The sequence below is a fragment of the Bicyclus anynana genome, chromosome 6 (assembly GCF_947172395.1).
Source record: "Bicyclus anynana chromosome 6, ilBicAnyn1.1, whole genome shotgun sequence".
NCBI lineage: Eukaryota > Metazoa > Arthropoda > Insecta > Lepidoptera > Nymphalidae > Bicyclus > Bicyclus anynana.
This window is the reverse complement of record NC_069088.1, coordinates 4,933,756-4,956,475: the sequence shown is the minus strand read 5'-3', so window position 1 is coordinate 4,956,475 and position 22,720 is coordinate 4,933,756. Positions and strand designations below refer to the sequence as shown.

General features: G+C 34.3%; 1 protein-coding gene across 3 annotated transcripts; it reads right to left on the bottom strand.

Annotated features, from left to right (window-relative positions):
• Positions 1-1,057: 1,057 nt before the first annotated feature.
• Positions 1,058-22,652, bottom strand: LOC112049277 (high mobility group protein DSP1). Of its 3 annotated transcripts, none has more exons than XM_024087112.2 (6): positions 22,549-22,652; positions 13,194-13,649; positions 12,137-12,349; positions 11,054-11,214; positions 10,108-10,282; positions 1,058-9,254 (listed from the first exon to the last, which is right to left on the bottom strand). In XM_024087112.2, the coding sequence occupies exons 2-6, from the start codon at positions 13,419-13,421 to the stop codon at positions 9,141-9,143; spliced, it is 891 nt and encodes a 296-aa protein (XP_023942880.1). In that variant the 5' UTR covers positions 13,422-13,649; positions 22,549-22,652; the 3' UTR covers positions 1,058-9,140. The 3 variants fall into 3 exon arrangements, with proteins under 3 accessions (XP_023942880.1, XP_023942878.1, XP_023942877.1); XM_024087110.2 differs by lacking the exon at positions 22,549-22,652 and adding an exon at positions 22,343-22,484; XM_024087109.2 differs by lacking the exon at positions 22,549-22,652 and adding an exon at positions 16,741-17,445.
• Positions 22,653-22,720: the final 68 nt, after the last annotated feature.

Sequence of the window (22,720 nt, the reverse complement as noted above, 5' to 3'; positions counted from 1 at the left end):
TCGATATGTATAAGAAGTATGTGCCTCGAAGAGCAAGATACTGGTCGTTAATTAACATTACCACCTTAACCCGCCAACACGGCATCGTACCGGGATGCTAAATCGTTTGGCGGTACGTCTTTGCCGTTAGGGTGGTTACTAGCCATGGTTTTCGGTTCAGTAGTCGAGGCGTGAAAGAGTAACAAACATTCATATCATCAAAATCATCAGTTTTCGCAAATCTCAGGAAACCATGGATCTTGTCGGGATAAAGAGTAGTCTATGTGTTAATCCAGAGCAAAAATCGCCTCAGTAGTCACGGCGTTAAAGAGTAACAAACATCCATACAAACTTTCGCGTTTTTAATATTAGTAGCATGTAAGTATTTAGGTATCTACTAATATAATCCGGCCTAGGACATACCTCCAACCACCTTTTTCCAGTACATTTTAATTCATTTCAGTTAAGGAAAAACATATTGAGGAAACCTGCATACCTGAGGGTTTTCTTATTTATCTACGTGTGTGAAGTCTGCTAATCCATTTTCGGCCAGCGTGGTGGACTATTAGCTTAAACCCTCTCATTCTGAGAGGAGACTAGTGCTCAACAGTTGGTGCGTGCAAAAAATATTCAAGCCTCAAGTTCCTGATAAGTTTAATTATTAAAAATGCAACTACCCTAAAAAAAGAAAATTCTCAAAAAAATTAATAACTTTTTAAAGACTAAGAAGTTCAATGAAATCTCAAGATTGCAAGGCTCAGTTTGGCCTAGGAACGTGGCACTATTGTGGTAACTAAACACAGATTTTTTATTTTTAAGGGGTATTCATGGTACTTTATAAATAAAATAAAAAAATGCAGTGTAAGATAGATTATAATAACAGAAATTTTTAAATCAGGCTCCCGGTCCCAGATCAATAAACTCATGTTTTACATTCCACAATTATTAGGGTACTTACTACAGTTGAAAAAAAAATATATAGCTTTTAAATAAAGATAATTATTCAACTATTCCACATATTTTTTTTCTTTTTAGTTCTGAATCTGAAAACGAGATAAAGAAAAATGACAACACTAAGTATTATAATCTTTTTTTTTTATTTTTGAGAATACCTTGAATGCAGTCTTATTACATAACAAAGGCTTTTTTAAAACACAATCGAAAACAATTACATGATTAAAACAATCGATAGGAAATTTGAAATCGATCTCACATATTCATCGACCAAACATCGATGTTAATTAATATATATTAGACGAGATATTGAGTAAGTCAACGATGTTCGTTACTCGTTCACTCCCTTCAGATATATCGAATTAAACAATAAATATAGCACATTACGAATCGAGTCGCAAAGCTGCGAATTTTTTTTTACGCTAACAGCACTGGTATTTGCCATTCAACAAAAAGATTGCGGCTTGAAAGTTGAGTGATGATGCAGTCTGTGGTACTTGTCTGTCAAACTATTATTGCTAATGCCTTGAAATAAAATCGAAAATCGATTGGTGATAATAAATCTCACGAGAGTATTAATATCAAAATTTTAATAAAAAAAATTCAACCGACTTCCAACTCAAAAATTAACCTAAACTAAAAAGCAAAAAATAACATCTTACCTATGTGCTACCTTCTGATCAGTTTGAAGGCGGTGCCAAGCCAGTGATGTTTTAATTCAAGCCGTTTAAATTACACAATTTCTGTGGTTCTTTCAGAAACAGCTTTAATTAAAACATGACACTGGATTGGCACCGCCTTCAAACTGATCAGAAGGTAGCGCATAGGTAAGATGTTATTTTTTGCTTTTTAGTTTAGGTTAATTTTTGAGTTGGAAGTCGGTTGAATTTTTTTTATTAAAATTTTTATTTTTTAATTTTTAGTGTTACCACACCTACTGAGTGTGCACTGACTGTCCTCCGTCTTCATCACCAGACCCCCTATGCAGTCACAATCCATATGGGTGGAAAGTTCTCATCAATATAAAATTTATCAAGTCCAAACACAAGGTAGCTACTGTGAACCGGCGAGGAGTTCCCTTAACTCTCCTTCATCTTCATCACCAGACCTCTAATACAGTCATAACCTATCCAGGTGGAAAGTTCTCATCAATACAAAATTATCAAGTCAAAACACAAGGTAGCTACTGTGAACCGTCGAGGAGTTCCCTTAACTATCCTTCGTTTTCTTCACCAGACCCCTAATACAGTCACAACCCATCTAGGTGGAAAGTTCTCATCAATACAAATTTATCAAGTCCAAACACAAGGTAGCTACTGTGAACCGTCGAGGAGTTCTCTTCACTGTCCTTCGTCTTCATCATCAGACCCTTAATACAGTCACAACCCATCTAGGTGGAAAGTTCTCATCAATACAAATAAATTAAGCCCAAACAAAAGGTACCTGCTGTAAATCGTTGACGAGTTCCATCGTCTGTGTATCGGCTCCATCATCAGACCAACTCTCTCTCTCTCCGCGTCGTGTTCCTCATTACTGAGGGTCGTGACCCCTATCACACATTCATAACTTTTTTCCGCACGATGTCACGCCATGCGGCTCGGCTTTTCGCGACTTGTAGAGCATCGTGTACTTTTGTATCGAGAGTGGTGCGGATTTGATCTGACCAACGCATCGGGCTACGTCCCCGAGGTCTCTTTCCTTCCACTTTGCCAGTGATAACAAGTTTCTCTAGGTTATCTCCTTCTCTCCTGGCAATGTGACCGAAGTACTCGAGGATCCTCTGAAGACAGGTGGTGGAAAGTCTTTTCGAGATGTTGAGTTGTTACAACACCGATGCATTGGTCCTATGCGCTGTCCACGGAACACGGAGCATTCTTCGCCAGCACCACATCTCAAAGGCATCTATGCGATGCCGATCAGCTGATTTGATAGTCCATGTCTCAGCTGCATATGTGAATATTGGAAAGATTAGAGTCCGGACAAGACGCATTTTTGTGTTTAAGGAGATGTTCCTGTCTTTCCAAATTTTATGCAGTTGAGACATGGCACTTTTGGCCATCCCAATTCTCCTGCGAATTTCCATCTCACATGATCCTGTGTTTGTTATATTGGAACCCAGATATATGAAATTTTGAACTATTTCAAGATTCAAAGAGCCAGTGAGTTGTAATTTATTGGCGCGATCAACAACCATTAATTTTGTTTTCGATTTGTTGAGACCAACTCTAGACCTTCATAAAATTGTAGTGGTTTAAAATACCTCATGGAAACACTAACAAACGCACTAGCCGTCTCTACGAGTTTCAAAAGTTCCCCTCGATTTCTCCAGGATGCCATCATCAGATCCTGACATTAAAAAAATGGGACCACCCTGGAATCAAACCCTTCACAACAAAAAAAGAATTTTCAAAATCGGTCCACAAATGACGGAATTATCGCTGGACATACATAAAAAAAAAAAAAAAAAAATACATACAGCCGAAAAGTGATCCGAATTTAGCTACTCCACCGAGCGCACGCATACACAATTTTTTGTTTTGTGTTTATTTCACCGACCATTTTTTTTCGTGTAACCGAAATCATCTATTACTGTTATTATAAAAAAAACAATGTATGTATGTATAAAATATATAAATATTTTCGATTTTTCTAGGCATCTTAACTGTCTATATGCAAAAAATCTACTTGTTTTAGTACTGCAGGCAAGTACCATATTGGGTATATATTTGTATTGGTACCAAGTAACTGCTTCTGGCTCGACTTTCATATACAATTGCGCATTTAACAATCAAACACTTCTTAAAATGGTAAGGTGTGTTCAGAGGTATGCAAACTAAACTATATACACTGGATACTTATAAGTCTACTTCGCCAAATTGACACGAAAGGAATAATTCAAACACTTGATACACGGGGTGTCCCGAAAATATTACGACATACTATACAGGGAGATAGCTGACATCAAGGCCTACTCAAATAACGCAATATATGCTAGCCGAAATTTGAAGGTTTTTAAGTTATATTGATTTTTGTACAAACTACAAAAATCCCCTACCTTCAGTGCAGTTTATTCGTACCATGTGCTAAAAAATTACTTAAGCGTTGATTTTATGCTTGCTAATTATTATTAAATAGTCGTTTCAGCCAGAGAATTTTTGGTTTTTTCTTCTACGAAGTGAGTTTTTTGCCAAAAAACGGGACTAATATTACTGGTACAAATAAACTGGTAGGGATTTTTGTTTTTTGCACAAAAACCAATATAACTTCAAAACCGTAAAATTTCGGTTAACATATATTGCGTTATTTGAGTAGGCCTTAATGCTATCTAGCTATCACTCTGTAAAGTATGTCGTAATATTTACGAGATACCCTGTATATTTGGTTGTACTGTACTCAATAACTAATGGTAACTGCTTATTATTTTTAGAAAATAAAAAATAAATGTATTATTAAATATTTTTTTTGTATTTTGTAATATAACATCTTGTATTTTTCGCTAGTAAGGTGAAAAATTATAGGTGTCACACAAGGTCAAAATATTTCGCTTCTTGCGCTTCTGAAACCCTCACAAGGCTCAGGATTCTAAATTAGAATCACTTGCTACGCTCGCGATTCAATCTTTCGCTTGCCCGGGATTTGAAAGCCTCAATAGCTCAACGGTAAGAGCGGTTGGACTCATCACCGAGGGGTGGTAGTTCGATCCCCGCCCCGTTTGTCTATTGTCGTACCCACTCCTAGCAGTCTTTCCCGACTAGTTGGAGGGAAATGGGAATATTGGTCATATTATAAAAAATATGGCAAATATTCTTTTAAGAAAAAAAAACTCGGCACTCGCAGCGAAAACGAATTTTGCTCTCTTGTTGATCAAAAAACTATTTAGTGAATCAAAAATTATTTGATATCATTAAATATGGTACAATTTGTACCAATATGTCACATAAGTAGACAGAGTCATGTTATTCTAAAGTTCCATTTCAACTGCCGGGTACCAACTGTTGCTGATATTTTCCGTCTTTTCGAAAAATGTCGGACTTACTCCAACCGTGTCAATATGGCTTACGCGCTTAATTTAAGTACTATCACGGTCTTGCAGTCCTTCACGTTATATACAACTGTTTATTACTTACCAATTGTCATTAAAAATTAAAACTTTTTTAAAATTCTCAATACATACAGTAAAACAATCATTTCCAAATAAACGCTCATTTTCTAAACGATATTCGCAAACGAATTAAAAATAAAAGTTAACCATAACAATCTTGAATAATCAAAGAAATATAATTTATCTAGGTAACTAATTTTAATTAAATATGTACAATTTTATGATGAAAATAATAAAAATATTTTATTCACTCGTGCCTCTTTTTAGTTTACATCAGTTTCCTTTTTTTTTCGAATCTAGCTTACATTTTAATACTTACAAAAATTCTAAATACTAACATTTACTTTTGACTATACCTAACTATTGCCATTTTGATATCGAAAATATAAGGCAACACCTTTCAATTTGACCTTAACCAACCTATTCTATAATATTCTTCTCTGATTATACGCGTTAATATTAGAAACATAATACTTGCTTTAGTATTCAATTTCTTTTTAATATATATTTTAAAATACATATTCAAGCGATATTTAATCAAAATATACATAACGAGCCCCTTTAATAAATCACACTCGAGGGAAAAAAGGAAATTCGAGAAATAATATTATTTATAAACATATTTTTAAATAATAATAATCACTGTAAAAGTATATTAAATGTTTTTTTTTTAATTTAATAAAGAATGTTTAATTATGAAAAGGCGATTTTATAAACATAACATTTAATAATTACTTCAAAAATATATCAATTAATTTATTAATACAAATATATAAGTATGCACTATATTCAGAAAAGTTAAATGTAACTTTATAAAACGAAACAACATCATAAAAATAGGGGAAAAAAGTTGTCTTAATCAAATTATTATGTTTTAGTGACTTTTCCTAGATCATTAGGAATTATCAGATCTCTAATATATTTCGATATAAAAAATATTGTACCTTCGAGCTTTTCGGATCTTAATTATGCACAAGACCAAAATTTTCACAAACCATTTTGTACATTAACATTAATGACACCACACAGTAGTTTTTTTTTCGGATAATAATATTGTGCAATAAACAAAATTAAAATTTAAAAAACAAAATATGTTTACCACATAAACATAAAGGTTAACATAAAGGTTAAACAGGATTTTGTTTTTTTTTTTTCTACTTATTATTAGTTTTAATATTGCTTTTTTTTCTCGCACAGACGTAATGATTCTACTCTACCAAATACACATTTTGTACCGACTTTAAGAATTTCAACCCAAAAATACTCATTTTGTACAAACTCTATTTTGCAAAATGCGCACTTTGTACTCACTCTGACAAATACACATTTTGAATTAATTCTGAGGAAAATGAGCATTTCGACTAGAAGTTACACACAGTACAGACTTTATTCTGCAAAATGTGCACTTTGCACTGAATTTACTCTGTCAAATACACATTTTGTAAAGACTGTGCAAAGTGAGCATTTCAACTAGAAAATACGCAATATTTCGCACACTCTACTTTGCAAAATGCTCATTTCGCACTGACTTTACTCTGTTAAATACGCATCCCTCCCATTCTTACTAATAGAGCACAGTAAAGCGAATGAATATTGTGTATTAATGAATGAATATAAATATATATTAAAAAATTCAACCGATAAAACACAAAGAGGCCACGATAAAATGATCAAGATAATACTTGGGAATCACCTGCTTAACCCTATATAAAACTTAAAAAATATTTATTATTATTTTAAAAATGGGAATTTAACACTGTCAGTACTAAAATTAATGCAGGTGGACCCGTATTCAAAAACTACACGACCGTGCATGAGATGACACCCTATAGTGCTACATAAAGGAGTAGAAGTCAATAAAAATGGAACTAATGAACTCACTGTGGCAACACCACATTTACTGTCATTATCACAAAGATCTGTCATTATAGAGCAACCAATTATCATTGATAGTTTTATCAGATTATTAAAATCATATTGGAAATTCGGATAATTACCAGACAAATTACAATAAATATAAATCATTTAAATGATATTGATTTGCATTTATTTCAAATTTAATAAATGTAAATCATGAAATCAGCTATCTTAGTACCCATAACACATGGTGCAAACTTCAGGGCTAGATAGAGAGTAGGTATTTTTCAAAATATTTACTTACTCTCTATCTAGCCTCGCGTCATATTAAAGTGGGCGGATAATTGTGCCTCTGAATCGTCGTTATCAATCCATATACGGCTCACTGCTGTGCTCGAGTCTCCTCTCAGAATGAGAAGGATTAGCCCAATAGTCCACCACGCTGGCCTAGAGTATATATAGGCCTCTGAGTATATATTTATAAATTTATATTTTATATTATATGATAATATTATTTTCAACACGTCATCTTATTTAAAATAAGAACATAATTACCTACATATAGAACAAAATGGCAATTATTATCAAGTATCAAGGTACTTGCAGTCCTAAGTGGATGACACAACAAAGGGTTACCCTATAAACGACAGTGACTACAGCGCCCTCACTTATTTTCTACTCTTTTGTGTCGCACTATAGATGCGATGGATCAAACGATAATTGTTATCGAATTATGGATTATGAGCATCAATACAACACAATTGATATTGTATCGATGTCAATCATGTATACTACGCACTACAGCCTACGTTAATTTTTATTTCAACAAGGAAAATTCTGAAATCGCAGAACTGAATAACATAAACCAAACCAAACTTTTTTTAGTAGATTACCATGCGGGTAATTTCTATGCAAAAGAAAAGAAAAATGTTTCTTTTTTATTTGATGAACAAAACACGTGTCTTCGTCAACTTTTCGGCCTATTGTATAAAAAAAAATAAGAAAAAACTGTTTTTCTGAAACGCTGCAATTTCAAAATTTCCATCATATCTAACATATTTACAAGATCACGGTACATAAAAAAATGGAATAACACAATCCCGACTCATATTGAGTAACTCTTCTAACCTAAATGGTGGTCTCATAAGAATAAGAAATATATACCCTCATCTGTTAATTGGGATAAGAAATAAATGAAAGAAAATATTCACATTAGACACATTGCACATAGGTTGCCTAATTAAATTAAATGGTTTTTTTTTTTAATTTATTTAATCTCCTCATTAGAAATAAAAAATCGTACACTATAGAACACATATATACACAAAAGAATTGAAAAAGCAAAGCTTGCCTGCTTTCAACTGTAACTGTGGGGTTGCCAGATGTAAACAGTTATGTAATGTTATTTATATACCCTCATCAGTTATTTAGCCGTCTAATATATCAATTGAAAGCTTATTCTGTGCTTAATTTAACTGTATTAGGTATCTAGTAATCTAGTTCATGGTTTCCAAAAATTTGTATGAAAATACCGCAATTTAACTAGGCAATCTATTTGTAATGTTTAACTGTGAACATTATCTATCATTTATTTCTTATCACTAATGAATAAAAATGATGGTATATATACTCAGAGGCACAATTATCCGCTCACTTTAATAGACTCGCGTCATATTAAAGTAAGCGGATAATTGTGCCTCTGAGTATATTTCTAATGCTGGATCTTAGACCAGCGGTACAAACTATCTTTCAAATAGAGTGATCTGGTTCAAATCGGTCAGAAAAGTTACACTATATTATTACAAACTGGGCTTAATCTGAGGACCTAATAAAGCTATGTATTCGGTAGACAAATCTGAAGCGAAAAATGTGACTATATTTTAACTTTTTCCTACGAAACAAATTCGGCGTATTCCAATATTCGTTCATATATTTACTTCTAGAAAGAAAAGACATATTACATTTTTGACTTACACTTTTACTCCACGTAGTCAGTTAAAATTCTTTATTTTATTTACTTAAAAGTCAAGGGTCCCATAATAACAGAAGAGAAATTCTAATCCCACTTCTGATTTAACCGATTATTGACATACTATCATGAAAAACGGATATTTCGGACTTGCTCAACCAGTTGCTCAACTAGTCTACCAAATTTGCTAAACGAATACACAGCTTACCCCAACCGATCAGAAGGTCGCCCAGATTTCTTACTCAAACCGGCAAGTAATACAAAATACAGTAGATTATTTTACTTGTACTGTTCATCTACCTCATACTCCACAAGCTCTTCGTCTGTGTCCGCTTTGTGTTGTTGCTGTTGTTGGACAAGAGCTAGTGGATCTTTCTTGTAGGCTGTCATCTCCTGCAATAGTTAGAGGACAATTCTCAGGACATACAATGGCGAAAGAAATCAACAGTAATAATACTCGTAATATTCGGGTTGTCTGTATGTAAGTACATAATGAAGTATTTCGTGAGTCGGTAATCATTATCTGATCATCATTAACAATTGCCTACTATAGTACAATCATTTGGTAGTTTTACCTGGACAGTTTTCCAGGAGTTACAAATGGTTGTTTGAAAAAAGTCATCAAACCTGATTCAGAGCCCTCCTACAACTTTCATGCCATATTAGCTATTACTCAAATGGTCAGTTCTAACGATTCGTGCATTTTTTTTTCGTTGGCTGGCACTTTCAAAAAGGGTCCAAAATGAATGATCTCCTTTCAACTTTAATTTTACTTTTATTTTTAATTTTGTCGAATGAAATGTAATATATATTATTAGAATGTCACATTATTATTATAAGCAATACCCTAACCAGGCCCATGTGACGTGCATGCTAATGCATGTCATGAGTCGAGATAGTACAAAGCTAGGTGTAAAGACATCTTTGTTGGATAATAATCCTAGGTTGTTATGTGATAGGCGGGAGAGTGACTTGAGTGGAAAAGGGGAGTGTTTGTTAACAGTCGAAGGTACCTTTAACCCTACACACACCGTTCACAAGTGCGTGACTCCACTCAAGGGCTTCCTCTGCCACTCAGGGTTTATTTGTAACATTCTTAGTGGGAATTGTTAGACCTGACAGACTTTCATTCAATAATTGTGTTTTGCAGACAACCGCTTCTGATGTCAAACCCGTTTTTCTCCGACATATTACTTTGTAAGTGCATGGATGCTAAGTAAATAAATAAATAAAAAGCAATACTCACCCTATCATATCTCGCTTTGTCTTGTTCGCTGAGCGACTCGTACTTGTACTTGGTCTCTGGTACGGCGGCGGCCCAGCGCCGGCCGAGTTCCTTGGCTATGTCGCCCATGGTGTACTCGGGGTTGTTGGCCTTCACCTTGGAACGTTCATCGTTGCAGAACCAGAAGAACGCCGATCTGTGGATATCATGAACACGTTGAGCAATAAAAAAAAATCTTTTGTGTTCGTTATCAACTCATATTCGGCTCACTGTTGAGCTCGAGTCTCTCCTCAGAATGAGAGGGGTTAGACCAACAGTCCACCACGCTGGCCCCATGCAGATTGGCAGACTTCACACACGCAGAGAATTAAGAAAATTCTCTGGTATGCCGGATTAAACAGCAATTTGTATATTCTATCGACCTGCTTATTAATTATAAACAATAAAGGCCCATTTTGGACATGTCCTTTCATCTTAATCGATGACCGGGAAGTGAGTCAAATTAGGATTCCAAGATTTTCTTACATACATACAAGTGAAACTAATAAGAGACGAATATCTTAGCATTCCATGTATTCACCGTGCGGGTGCCGGGTCACCGCGTGGTAGAGAGAAAAACTCCGAGCAGAGTCCTGAACTTGTGACTACAGGATGTAGGGTTAAGGAATTCCTTGACGATCTATCAACACTCCGTTTTCTGCTTGTGTTGTTCTTCCTGCCTAGCCAAATTTGATAAGACCCTATTAGTGCACCTTTGGATACTCGTTCTAATATGGAACTTTTACTTTTACTTTTAGAGAGGCCAAGGTCATTAAGCAAGATAAATAGAGATATTTTGCTGGTAATTCTCTCGCACCTACTTCTACGGCGTACAGACTAACTACATAGCCATTTTTAGTTAGTTCATTTGTTAGGTCATAATATTAGGAAAAAAAAAACATGAATAAACTCGCGACCATAAACTCACAGCGATCGCTTGGGCGCGTTGGGGTCCTTGTGCTGCTGCCGCTTCCGGCCGCGCACCTTCACGTCCTTAGGCGGCACGTAGTTCTGCATCTCCAGGTCGTAGCGCTTCTTGTCCTGCTCCGCCATCTGGTGGAACCTCTGCTTCTCCTTCTCTGACATTGTCTGCAGAAATATATCAATATATTTTATATACTCTTGTGGCATAAAACTCCAAAGGAGATCAGTCATTGTACCCTAGCGGAAATAAAAGAAGATATTTTTTTAAACTATTCTTGATTATACAAATCTACGAATTTAGTTTAATTCTTTCGAAATAATATTCATTATCTCCCAAGAAATTTTACATCATTAAGGGTAATATTGGCTGATAGATGACGCTTCCAATGCAGCAATCAATTTGACGTTTGCTGTCAATTGTCATGTCATAGTTGCTCTATGGGTGCCATCTTGATATAACTCAAAAACTTGGGTTTTTATTTTATTTATTTCTTTTTATTTAGTTAGATTTATTCACTTTAATAAATTTTAATAAAATCCTTGTATTTTTTAAATTTTAATGATACAGGGTACAAGAGTGGACATTTAATGGACCATCTCCTTTAATATAAACAATATTCATTCATGTAGTACACGGGATTAAGGGTCCGAAATATATCTGTATCAATTAAAAAAGTTAAGGATTTCATAGAAAACTCAATTTAAAAAATAAGTATTTCATAAATTATTCGAAACGTTAAAAACGCTGTCGTTAATTAAGTATATTTTATATTTTTTTACATTATACTGCCGCTAAAAAAATGATTTTACGATAGAGCCGGATTAAAGAGATTTAAGGGCATACAAAGTCTGGGCGTCTGCTAGTATTTTACCTGTTAACACGTTCGCTGCGGCACTGATTTTTCTGTACTTTCCCCTGGTGCGGTACGAGGACCTCGTACTAAAACTATCTGTGGTGCGGAACGAGGTTTATCGACCTGTTAACTCTTTAAGACGCTAAAATCCTTTTTTGCTGGTACGAGGTCAATTGACCTCGTGCCGCAGCGACCGTGTTGAAAGAAAAACAAGTTACATTCTAAATACATACATTCCACCTCTCAGCACACTTCTTGGAAAAGGCGGCAAACACAACATTCTCTTCTGGGTGTTTCTTCTTATGCTCCTCCCGGCACGTTTGCACGAAGAAAGCGTACGCGGTCATCCGGCCGCGCGGCTTGTTGTAGGGCTTCGCCCGCGGCATCCTGCCTTTGTTGGTCGCCTGTGACAGGAGCGCCTGCTGTTGGGCTTGCTGTTGCAACTCCTGGAAATTACCATCATGTTTATACTATGAAGTTTTTATTTTTATAATAAAGAAAGAATCCTATCCTACTAATATTATAAACGCGAAAATTTGTATGGATGTTCGTTTGGATGTTTGTTACTCATTAACGCCCCTACTACTGAAGCTATAAGGCTGAAATTTGGAATGGAAATAGATTTTATTTCGAAATAACTGTTTCATTAAGTGTTTAAAAATTGGTGTCTGTATGTTTGTCTGGGTTAATCTCTGAATTGGTTGAACCGATTTAAATGAGACTTTCACTGGTTATTGGTTATTGAACAACATTTATACACACATTTGTACACTAGCTGACGCCGCGCGGTTTATATAGCCTATCGCCTATAGCCGGGGATAATATATAGCCTATAGCCTTCCTCGAAAAAAAGGCTATCTAACACTGAACTAATTCTTCAAATCGGACCAGTAATGCCTGATATTAGCACGTTCAACCAAACAAATAAAATAAACTCTTCAGCTTCATAATATTAGTATAAATATATCTAAATTCTGTGGTTCCCGTGGGCCTTTTTTTGTTCTTTACAAGTTAGCCCTTGACTGCTATCTTATCCAATGGCATGTGATGATGCAATCTAAGATGATAATCCATACCAATTTCAGTTTCTACAACATCTTACCAGAATGATAAAAACTTTGAAGAGAAAAAGACATAAAAAGACAATTCCCATCGAAACATAAGAGAAAGCAGTATTTTCGAAGTGAAGCAAAGACTTTCAGTTGAGTCTTGGGTCGTATGCTAGGCTTACTGTAGCATATAGAGCTGTTAAAATTAGAGATAATATGATCAGATTAGTAAATACTTCACCTGTAAGGTAGCAGATTGCCGTTGCAAAGCAGCCTGTATTTGTTGTTGTTGTGTTGCTTGCAACTGTTCTTGCAGACTTTGCTGTTGTTGCTGCAGTGTCTGTGCCACTTGTTGTTGCAGTGCAGCCTGGGCTTGCACTATAGCCTGGGCTTGAGCCTGGCTCACTTGCAACTGTATTGCTTGCTGTGAATTATTTTGCTGCTGCTGCTGCTGTTGTTGTTGCAGCATTTGTTGCAACGTCTGTTGTTGGTGTTGCAGTGTTTGTTGCAAATTCTGGGTCTGATGTTGGAGTGCCTGTTGCAGATTTTGTTGTTGCTGTTGCAACTGTTGTTGTAACTGGCTCTGTTGAATCTGGTTCTGTTCCTGAGCCTGTTGTCTAAGAGCCTGATGATTTTGTTGGATTTGCCCGTTGGCCTGGTTGCTTTGATCTGAATCAGGGCTAGACTGGTTTTGGGGCTAAAACAAACGTTTGGAATTCAATTTCATAAAATTTTAAAATTCTTGGTCTTAGCAAATTTGCATTCGCCAACAAATTATTATATTTTTAAATTCCTTGATAACAAACTGACATTCTTTACTGATGATTCATAAACATTTTTGTTGATTTGACCTACTGTTACATTTAAATTGCCTCCCAATATGAACATTACCTTATGATGTACATGTTATTATAATTTATACAAAATTTAAAGTCAGTTATTTAGAGTCAGTCAGTTTTTGCCTCATATGGTTTCTATTTTCATATTCAGTTAAATAAAATAATTCTTAGGTAAACTAGAATCAGACTTAATGTAAAGGTATGGTTTATTTAAGGATAAATAATTTATTATCATATTGCATTTTATAGATTACTTAAACTCTTTGTATTTATCATAAAGTTTAAGGACACACAAAATACTTGTTAATACATTATAAAGAGGCACATTATCAATTAAAAGTTGAAAGTTTTAAAAAGAATATAAAAAAGTTAAAATTGTTGTATATTATAACAACAAGAATACATATTTTAATGTTTTGAGTATTATTAATATACTCAGTGGCACAATTATCCAGCCACTTTAATATGACGCGAGTATATGATGGACCTGCCAATGCATAGCTTTAGACAATGTGTTAAAAGACATTTAACTTAGTCGAGGTTACTACACCATTGATGAGTTCCTTAATGATAAAGGTGCTTGGAGGCCATTGGATCAGCTTCCACCGTCACACAAGAAGTAAAACTATAATAAATTGCAATGTTGTTATCAATTGTAAATTATAAAACATTTTTTTTAAAAACAGCAACAGTTGAGTTTCTTGCTGGTTCTTTTCAGCAGAACCTGCCTTTTGAACCGGTGGAAGAATATTTACAACTGACATTTCAAAAGTGCTTGTAAGCCGAGCCTACTTGAAATTAATGAATTTTGAATTTTATATTAAAGTGAGCGGATAATGGTGCCTCTGAATATAGTAGTGTCGGAGCGTTAGTGTTTGTAGAAAGAGAATCTACGTGCCACTTGGCTGAGGCCCCTGGTCCAGTATTGAGTTGTTAAAATGAGCTGATGAAGAAGCACTATCACCTGGATGGTCCAAATCAAATAATAACTAGCTACTTCTGAAATGTTTTTTAAACTCTATTTCAAATTGATTGACTACACACTTCATAATATTTGGTGGTTAGATTATTATTAACTATTATTGGTTCATTGGTTATCAAAACATTTTGTGATAACCTACAACAACCTATAGCCACAGATTTTAACAAATACACAAGCATTATCAGTTTCGTGGGATAAATGAAAAATCAAATCATTTGCACTCTTAACAAAAAATATTAATTATGTAGGTACCTATGTTAAAACTGAAACTAAGGGCACTTTAACCTTAAATTATAGGCTTGGAAACTTTAAATTAAATAATAAAACAGTTATGTATTCATAATCTACAATATTTATTTGTTATTATGTCATATGCCAATATCAACTTATATTTATGACAGGTGGATTTTGCCTAATTGATGTTTAAGTTCTCTTTTTAAAAATTAACAGGTATCTATAAAAATACATAATGAGTAAAGTGGTTCCGGTGAGTCTTAACTTCATATCGCCTATGCTTTAGTGGAGGCCTGGTCCTGTATAATAATAATACCTAATAAAAAGCTTTATTTATCCCATTTAGATAGTACTTATCAATATCTTAAAACTATTTTAACTTATCTATATATTTATCTAAATAATTAAATTATGTACTAGTTAATAATGGGCCCCTTCGGGTATAAGCCTCCTTCATCTTTTTCCATTTGTCCCTTTCTTTTGTGAGTCCTACTGGTCCTGTATAGGCCGATAAAATAAACATAATGACACAAAACTAATAGAATAATATAGGTAAATATTCACGTACGTTAGGGCAAAGGTTAGGGTATCCTTGCAGATAGGAATAGTAAGTATAAATATCTATGTAGTCATCAGACATTGTTATTTACGATACTTAGTTTAACTAATGTGTACGGTGTGAGAAATTAATCTTATTTCAATGAAGTGCTCTTTTTAACCTTCCACCTCTTTATAATATACATAAAACGAGAATAAACAATTAACGACCTTCCTTTAACATAAATATTAACAAAAATAGAAATGTTAAATCGTTTGCGTTTTTTAGGTTATCACAACAAAAACAAACAGTACAAGCATGCAATTATTGTTTTTTCATTTTCAATTTTCACTTGAAAACCATTCACAAGTTGACTAAATGACAACTAACTTTAGTGATGTGAAAGAAGAATATTTAAGATAGAAGTGAACAAATCAAAAAATCTGAATAGGTATTTCATTTCATATTTTTAAAAGTTTAACTCGAAAGATGAAATTCTATTCATGTGAATGTAATCCTATAATAAAGTGAAATAATATTTTTTAACTAGCTTTTGCTAGAGTTTAATTAAGTAATTAATCTTCGAATCATTAATTTAGTTTTTTTTCCAAAGACAAACAAAAAGGAAAGAAGTTAAGTAAATAATTTAAGGTTAACCCTATTCCTCTTCCGGGGTAGGGTTACCTTGATAAAAAATGGTTTTATAATCTATACTTATAATAAATCTGTAGAGAGGTCAATTCTGTACATGAAATATATTTCCAAAATAACTATCAGGGGGTGATTAGTGATCGATACTGATGCCAAAAATGCAATCAGTAAAATTTTTGTCTGTCTGTCTGTCTGTCTGTCTGTCTGTCTGTCTGTCTGTCTGTATGTTCTTTATAGAAACAAAAACTACTGGACGGATTTTAACGAAACTTGGTACAATTATTCTACATACTCCTGGGCAGGTTATAGTATACTTTTCATTATGCTACGATCAATAGCAGCAGAGCAGTAAAGAGAAATGTTGAGAAAACGGGAGAAGTTACTCAATTTTTTAAGCTTCCGTCGCGTGTGCAGCCATAATGGGTAGGGTAGGAGTAGGGGTAGGGTAAGGCAGGGGTAGTTAAAAGTTTACATCTACTTCACGCGGACGAAGTCGCGGGCGTCCGCTAGTTATTAGTAAATTCATGAAAATTTATGACTATACCGTGGGCGACGATGTCTGTTGTGATTCTACTGACCCTGAAGCATACCACCACGGTTGTTGAGGAGATTCTTCACGTGTGTTAGAACCAGTCATTATACGGTAATCGAACCCTGGCGTTGAGTTGTCAGCACCATTATTAGAAAAGCCACCGGTCATTTTATAGGTATACAATTGATGAGTAGCAGAAGCGGTACTTCTAGCAATCTCTTCATTTAATTGTTGTTGATGCTGTATTTCACCAGAGCCACCCTCCCACCACGAGGCTTCGTCGCGCGCACCCCAAGCGCCCCCCGTTGCGCCCCGTTCCCCCATATCACAATCGGCGCCTTCGAATAACCAGTTTCTTTATTTCACTTCAGCTGCCTTAATTATACTTTGTTTTGTGACGTTTTTGAAAGCATATCCTTAATAAAAAAATTAAAGTTCATTTATGTTCGAAGCTTTCCTTTGTTAACCAGAGCAATCTATGTTTTCACCGATACACTAATATGTTAAGCACAGGCTAGTTTTTCATCACAAAGAATCAGAGTTATTATTTATTGTAAATCATTTCATTGTAGAAAATTTTCATTAGTTGTTAAAACACTAGCGTTCGATAAATAAAAAAGCTGCCGGTTTTAAGTTCACACTCCACGCGCGTACGTTTTGTCTTCGTTCGTATTTGAGTCAATACATTTGGCAACGTCGCATAGTAGGACGCTAAACAAGTGCGCAGTGGTGCCCTCAACGCGCAGCGGACATTTTAAAAAATGTTCGATGTCTACGCGAAGAGAGGCCGAACTTGCACGAAGTGGCAACAAGCTCGTCCAGCAACCGGTCAATAAGGCGATTAGCGCAGCCTCATATTATTTCTACATCTATTCTATATCAGAACTTTCGTATGTAATATTGTTACGTTTACCATCTTAGTTTATCTTATTTTAGCACAATTGGTGGTTATGATCCGATATAATTAGCTGATTGAATATCTAGTTGGCATACGCGGCATTAATAAATTACGACACTGCCAAATTAATGTTAATTTGTTACAATCTATCCAGTCTAGATGCGACTTAACTTCTGTTTTCAATCTACCGCAACTTTCTATTATCTTTTATTTTTAGGGGTTAGGACAATTTGTTCACCTGTTTGTCTGTCTCAAGGCCCTTTTTCTCAGGAACGCGTGGAGGTATCAAGCTGAAATTCATATCAAATACTCAGGTCTACTATCCGTTAGAGCTGTGAAACAAATCCAACAAAAGATACAGCCGATTATGCTGCAAACTTACAACACTCGCAAAATAATCCAAACCTACAGGGTACTTCCAATAAACTCGAAATTTTTAAATTTGATATGAAGCAACACCTTTTGTAAAGGAAAACTTTATGTTGCTGGGGCAGACGGGTTCTGGAGAGACCACGAACCACCAAGCGCAGTGTAGGATACCCTCCAGCTAGATGATCTGACGATATTAAGAAGGTAGTGGGAAATGGCTGTATGAAGTTCAGCAATGAACGGATACAGGTTGATGATATATCGTTTTATAGCACAGATAAAGGAAAAATTGCGAAAACCAATTAATAGTCAAATTTTAATGAAAATATTTTTTAAAATTTTAAGTTTTACTTTTCCTCCTATAAGAGCAGAGTTAAAAAATTGAAATTCATATCGAATACTCAGGTATATAATACCTTAAGGTGTAACAAAATTAAACTTCTATGTCCACGCAATCAAAATGAACAGCAATTTAAGCCGCATACTGTGATACTTGCAACTCGCCAGTAAATCAAAACCTAAAAGATGCTTTTAGTCAATCATATGTTAACTTGAAATTTAGCATAAAGCAACATCCTAGAGTACAGATTTTGCGAAATTGGCAGACAGAAATTGCGAAAACCATGAATTTTCAGTTACATCCATAGGTCACATAAAACTTATTAGCTTTTAATTGGACTTGGTTATTATCAAACGATTAACTTGTATTGACACCCTGACAGGCAAGTGATAAAGAATTAATGAAACGATATGGACCATTGTATTAAATGTATGCTCCTCCAGCTTTGCACATTGTTATGTTATTGATATCACTTAGCAAATAAAATTCCACAACTTTTACTTACAGGAGAGCGATTCTGAAATGATTTTTTATATAATTCGTAAGTTCGAGTTTCGAATTCACCTCTATCTTTCTTTAGTATCGTGTTAAACAGAGAGAGATATAGAGGTGAATTTGAACTTAAACTTGCGAATTGTACAATATAGACACCCAGCAGGCTAAGGCTTTGACGTATGTTAGTTGATATATTATACGAAATTGAGATTCTATGTAGCAAAATATGTCATCTGATGTCTACTGGTGGATATTATACAATAGATAGATAAAATATCTCAATTGATTTAATGTTTATTTTAGTAGGTGTATAATGAGGACCAAATAGTGAATAGGTTAGCAGGTTTGTACAGAACACTCGGTGCGCGAGCCAGACTAGCACTCAGCTAGATTTTTTTTAAAAACCATTTAATCTAGACAAGTGTTAGTCCTCTTACCTGTTACCATTAACATATAATAATATAATAGATTAAAATACACGCTTTTAGCACGCACTAAAAATTACAAATGGAGTTTTTTCGTATTCCTGATAGCAAACCATTTCATTTGATACCCATATCATAGGGGGTGTATTTCAAATAGCATGTCCACCATCTTGGACGTCCGCTATATTGGATTTAAGTCACGCGACTGTTTTTTCGTATTTCTATCAGCACAAACAGCCAGTCCGCTATCTTGTGGAGGCCGCCATATTGGATTCGTAATAATGTTTATCTAGTAATGTATTGTCATCAGAACCCGGAGCGTGTGCAAAATTTCATCCTAATCGAAGACCGGAGAGTGGGTCAAATTAAGAATCCATGATTTTCTTACATACATAGTTACAAGTGAAGCTATTATTATAATCGTGTTAAAAAGAAACTTTCAGAAAACATTGAAAAACTCCCGAAAATGTGATAATTTTGAGGGATTCTATGATCTAATACAATGATCTGTGATAGGCCTAAAATATTATATTGTCAGAAAAATTTCATTTGTATATTCGGCTCTGCACTTTATAGCTACTTTTGTTTTGTACACTACACTGTTTATGTTTTGGTATCGTGTAAACAACTACGAGCACTTGAAAAGACACAGGTATTTTAAAATAAAGACACCTCAATCTTGTTTATATTAAGTTTGTATTGATTTTAAATATATTAAATGAATTAAAAAAACAAATGAGTTTTTATGGTAATGACTTCGTAAAGTATAGTCAAAAATTGTCATACGAATACTTAACAGAATAAAATATATACAGTCGAATTGAGAAACCTCCTACTTTTTTGAAGTCGGTTAAAAATAACATTAAAATGTAATTTAGTCATGGCCCATACGAAACTTTCGAAAAGTAATTTTGGGCTCCGGAGTCAGTAAGTAAAAAATATAAATGAGACTACCAATATCAAAGGAAGTATCATTACTTCCTAAGGATAAATAGATAATTTACTGCAGATGCGTTACCATCACTAAATGTCCCCGTTTGCATACAGTTATTGTCATACCTATGGTAATTATTAAAAAACGACGAAACAAGAGGGCAGAAGGCAGAAGGCAGGAATTTAATAGAGTATACGATATTTAATGTATAAAACAACCTTTTCAGAGCAAACATAATATTATTTTTTAAAAATCGTTCACAATACGTAATACTTATAATGTGTAATACTTTTAATCTTTTGATCTATAATAATAATTAACAAAAATCAGATCCTGAAATTTTAATTTATAAAAATTTACTAAAAAAAACTTGGTACTAATAATTACTTTAGTTAAATGTCTTTGACTAGGCTTAATTCGGACTACTTAAGTATTTTAGTCGTGTATGAACGACTGGGCGGTTAATTCAAAAATTGTTCGTACTCTACTGAAATACTAATGTAGTCCGAACTAGGCCGAAGCTATACCCATTATTTTTGAAACATCCTGTTTATGTATGTATAAATTTGGATCGCGCTAAAAAAGGGGGCTTTGTTTGTAATTTTTTATTGTTTATAAATTAATTTTTCATAGAAAATGCGTTTTATTGCACTTAAATACGTTAAATACAATCTTGTTTTCTTTTAATTCAAATGTTTTGATAAAAAGGTATTATATAAATGAAAATATTCCATTCCTACGCCTTAGCCTTTTCTTAAAATAATATTATCAAAAATTACAGAAAGCCATGATAGCCAGAATCGACCCGACTGATTTCGTATTTTACAGAAACTATTTTCCAGTGTATCTCACGCTAAAAATAGTTTTCGAATACCTACAATGAATTTTATGAATTAGATACAACACTATTTTTACTTATCTATAGGCATTAGACCTATCTTCTATCTATCTATCTATCACCACAAACCACAGCATACAGACCACAACCACAAACTAGGAAATGTTTTCGGGAAACAAAAAGTAAAACGAAACTTTTTCCATGTTATAATTTTTAGAAGTCTACTTTATACGTACTTCCCTGCCTAATTTCATCTTTGAACGTTTTTGGATATTTTCTGTCCTTGCGCATTTATTAACCGACTTCAAAAAGGAGGAGGTTCTCAAGTTGACCGGTATGTTTTTTTGTATGATTTTATATTAATAGATATTTTACTTGCCTATTTAAATTGCAACAAATGATCCGAATTTAGGTTCTCCACTGAGCAGACACATGCAAAATTTTGTGTTTACTAACATTATACATAGGTTTGTATAGTGTTTACACTTCCTGAACACACAACTCGACATTGTAGACAATATTTAGGTATTATCAGGGCCGGACCGTCCATACGGCGAACGGAGCGGTCGCTTCAGGCGCCAAATCCTAGGGGGCGCCGAAATGGTAAAGACAAGATCGAAAAGAAATTTATGTGATGAATTTACGTGCGCGAAAGGCGCCATAATTGGATCTCGCTCCATTCTAAAATTTACCTCGGTCCGGCGCTGGGTATTATTTGTTATAATAACTTTCGTTGTTTACTATGCGAATAAATGAAATTAATACAGACAGCGGATTAGCCACCTTTCTTGGCCTCAGTATCGACTCGCTGGTAACATAATATCGAATAGTATAAAATCTTTGGTCGTAAACGTAAAGTATTTTTTAATTTCACCTTTCTACCCTCATAATTTTTTGAAATATGGCAGAACGTTTGTTGGGTAAGCCAGTTAGTATTATAAAAGTGAAGAGTTTGTTTGTTTGCTTGAACGCACTAATCTCAGCAACTACTGGTCCGGTCTGATAAGTTCTTTCAGTGTTAGTTAATCCATTTATCGAGGAAGATTATATTAACTTTATATTAACCCCGTATTCCTACGGGATCGGAAAATATGCTTTTCACATAGGTTAAAAATAATATATGCCGTCTATAATGGTTTATATGTAGCAATATTTACGAGGAGGAGGACACGTGCAATTTCATATCTACAAAATATACCTACTTACCTACTTATAGGTATATGTGATAAAGTTCAAATTGTAGTGAGTTGACTGAAGAATAGTGTATCACTCAAATGACTCTAATGTCTATGAAAATAAGAACTATAGCTCTTACCACATACTGGTGCATTTGTGTTGTGTTTATGTAGTGTCACTTTACTTCGCTACTCGGCAGCCATTTGCTTATAAAATTAGAATGTAATACTATAAATACCGATTTAATTGTACTAGCGTAATTGGATAAATTCATATTTTCCGTAAGGATTTCCGATTTCGTTCGAAATTACATAGCCCACTAAAACAAAATACAATAAAACTCACCGAGTGTATTAATATTACACACGAGCACACGATTTCAGCGCTTATTACGTAGGGAACTTCGTGTTTGTTCGCTTCGCACTAGCAAAATATACGCGACAGGCGATCTCAATAACAAAATATTACGATTGGTCCAATTTAAATTGCGCGCCTTTCATCGACCAATCGGTGATTT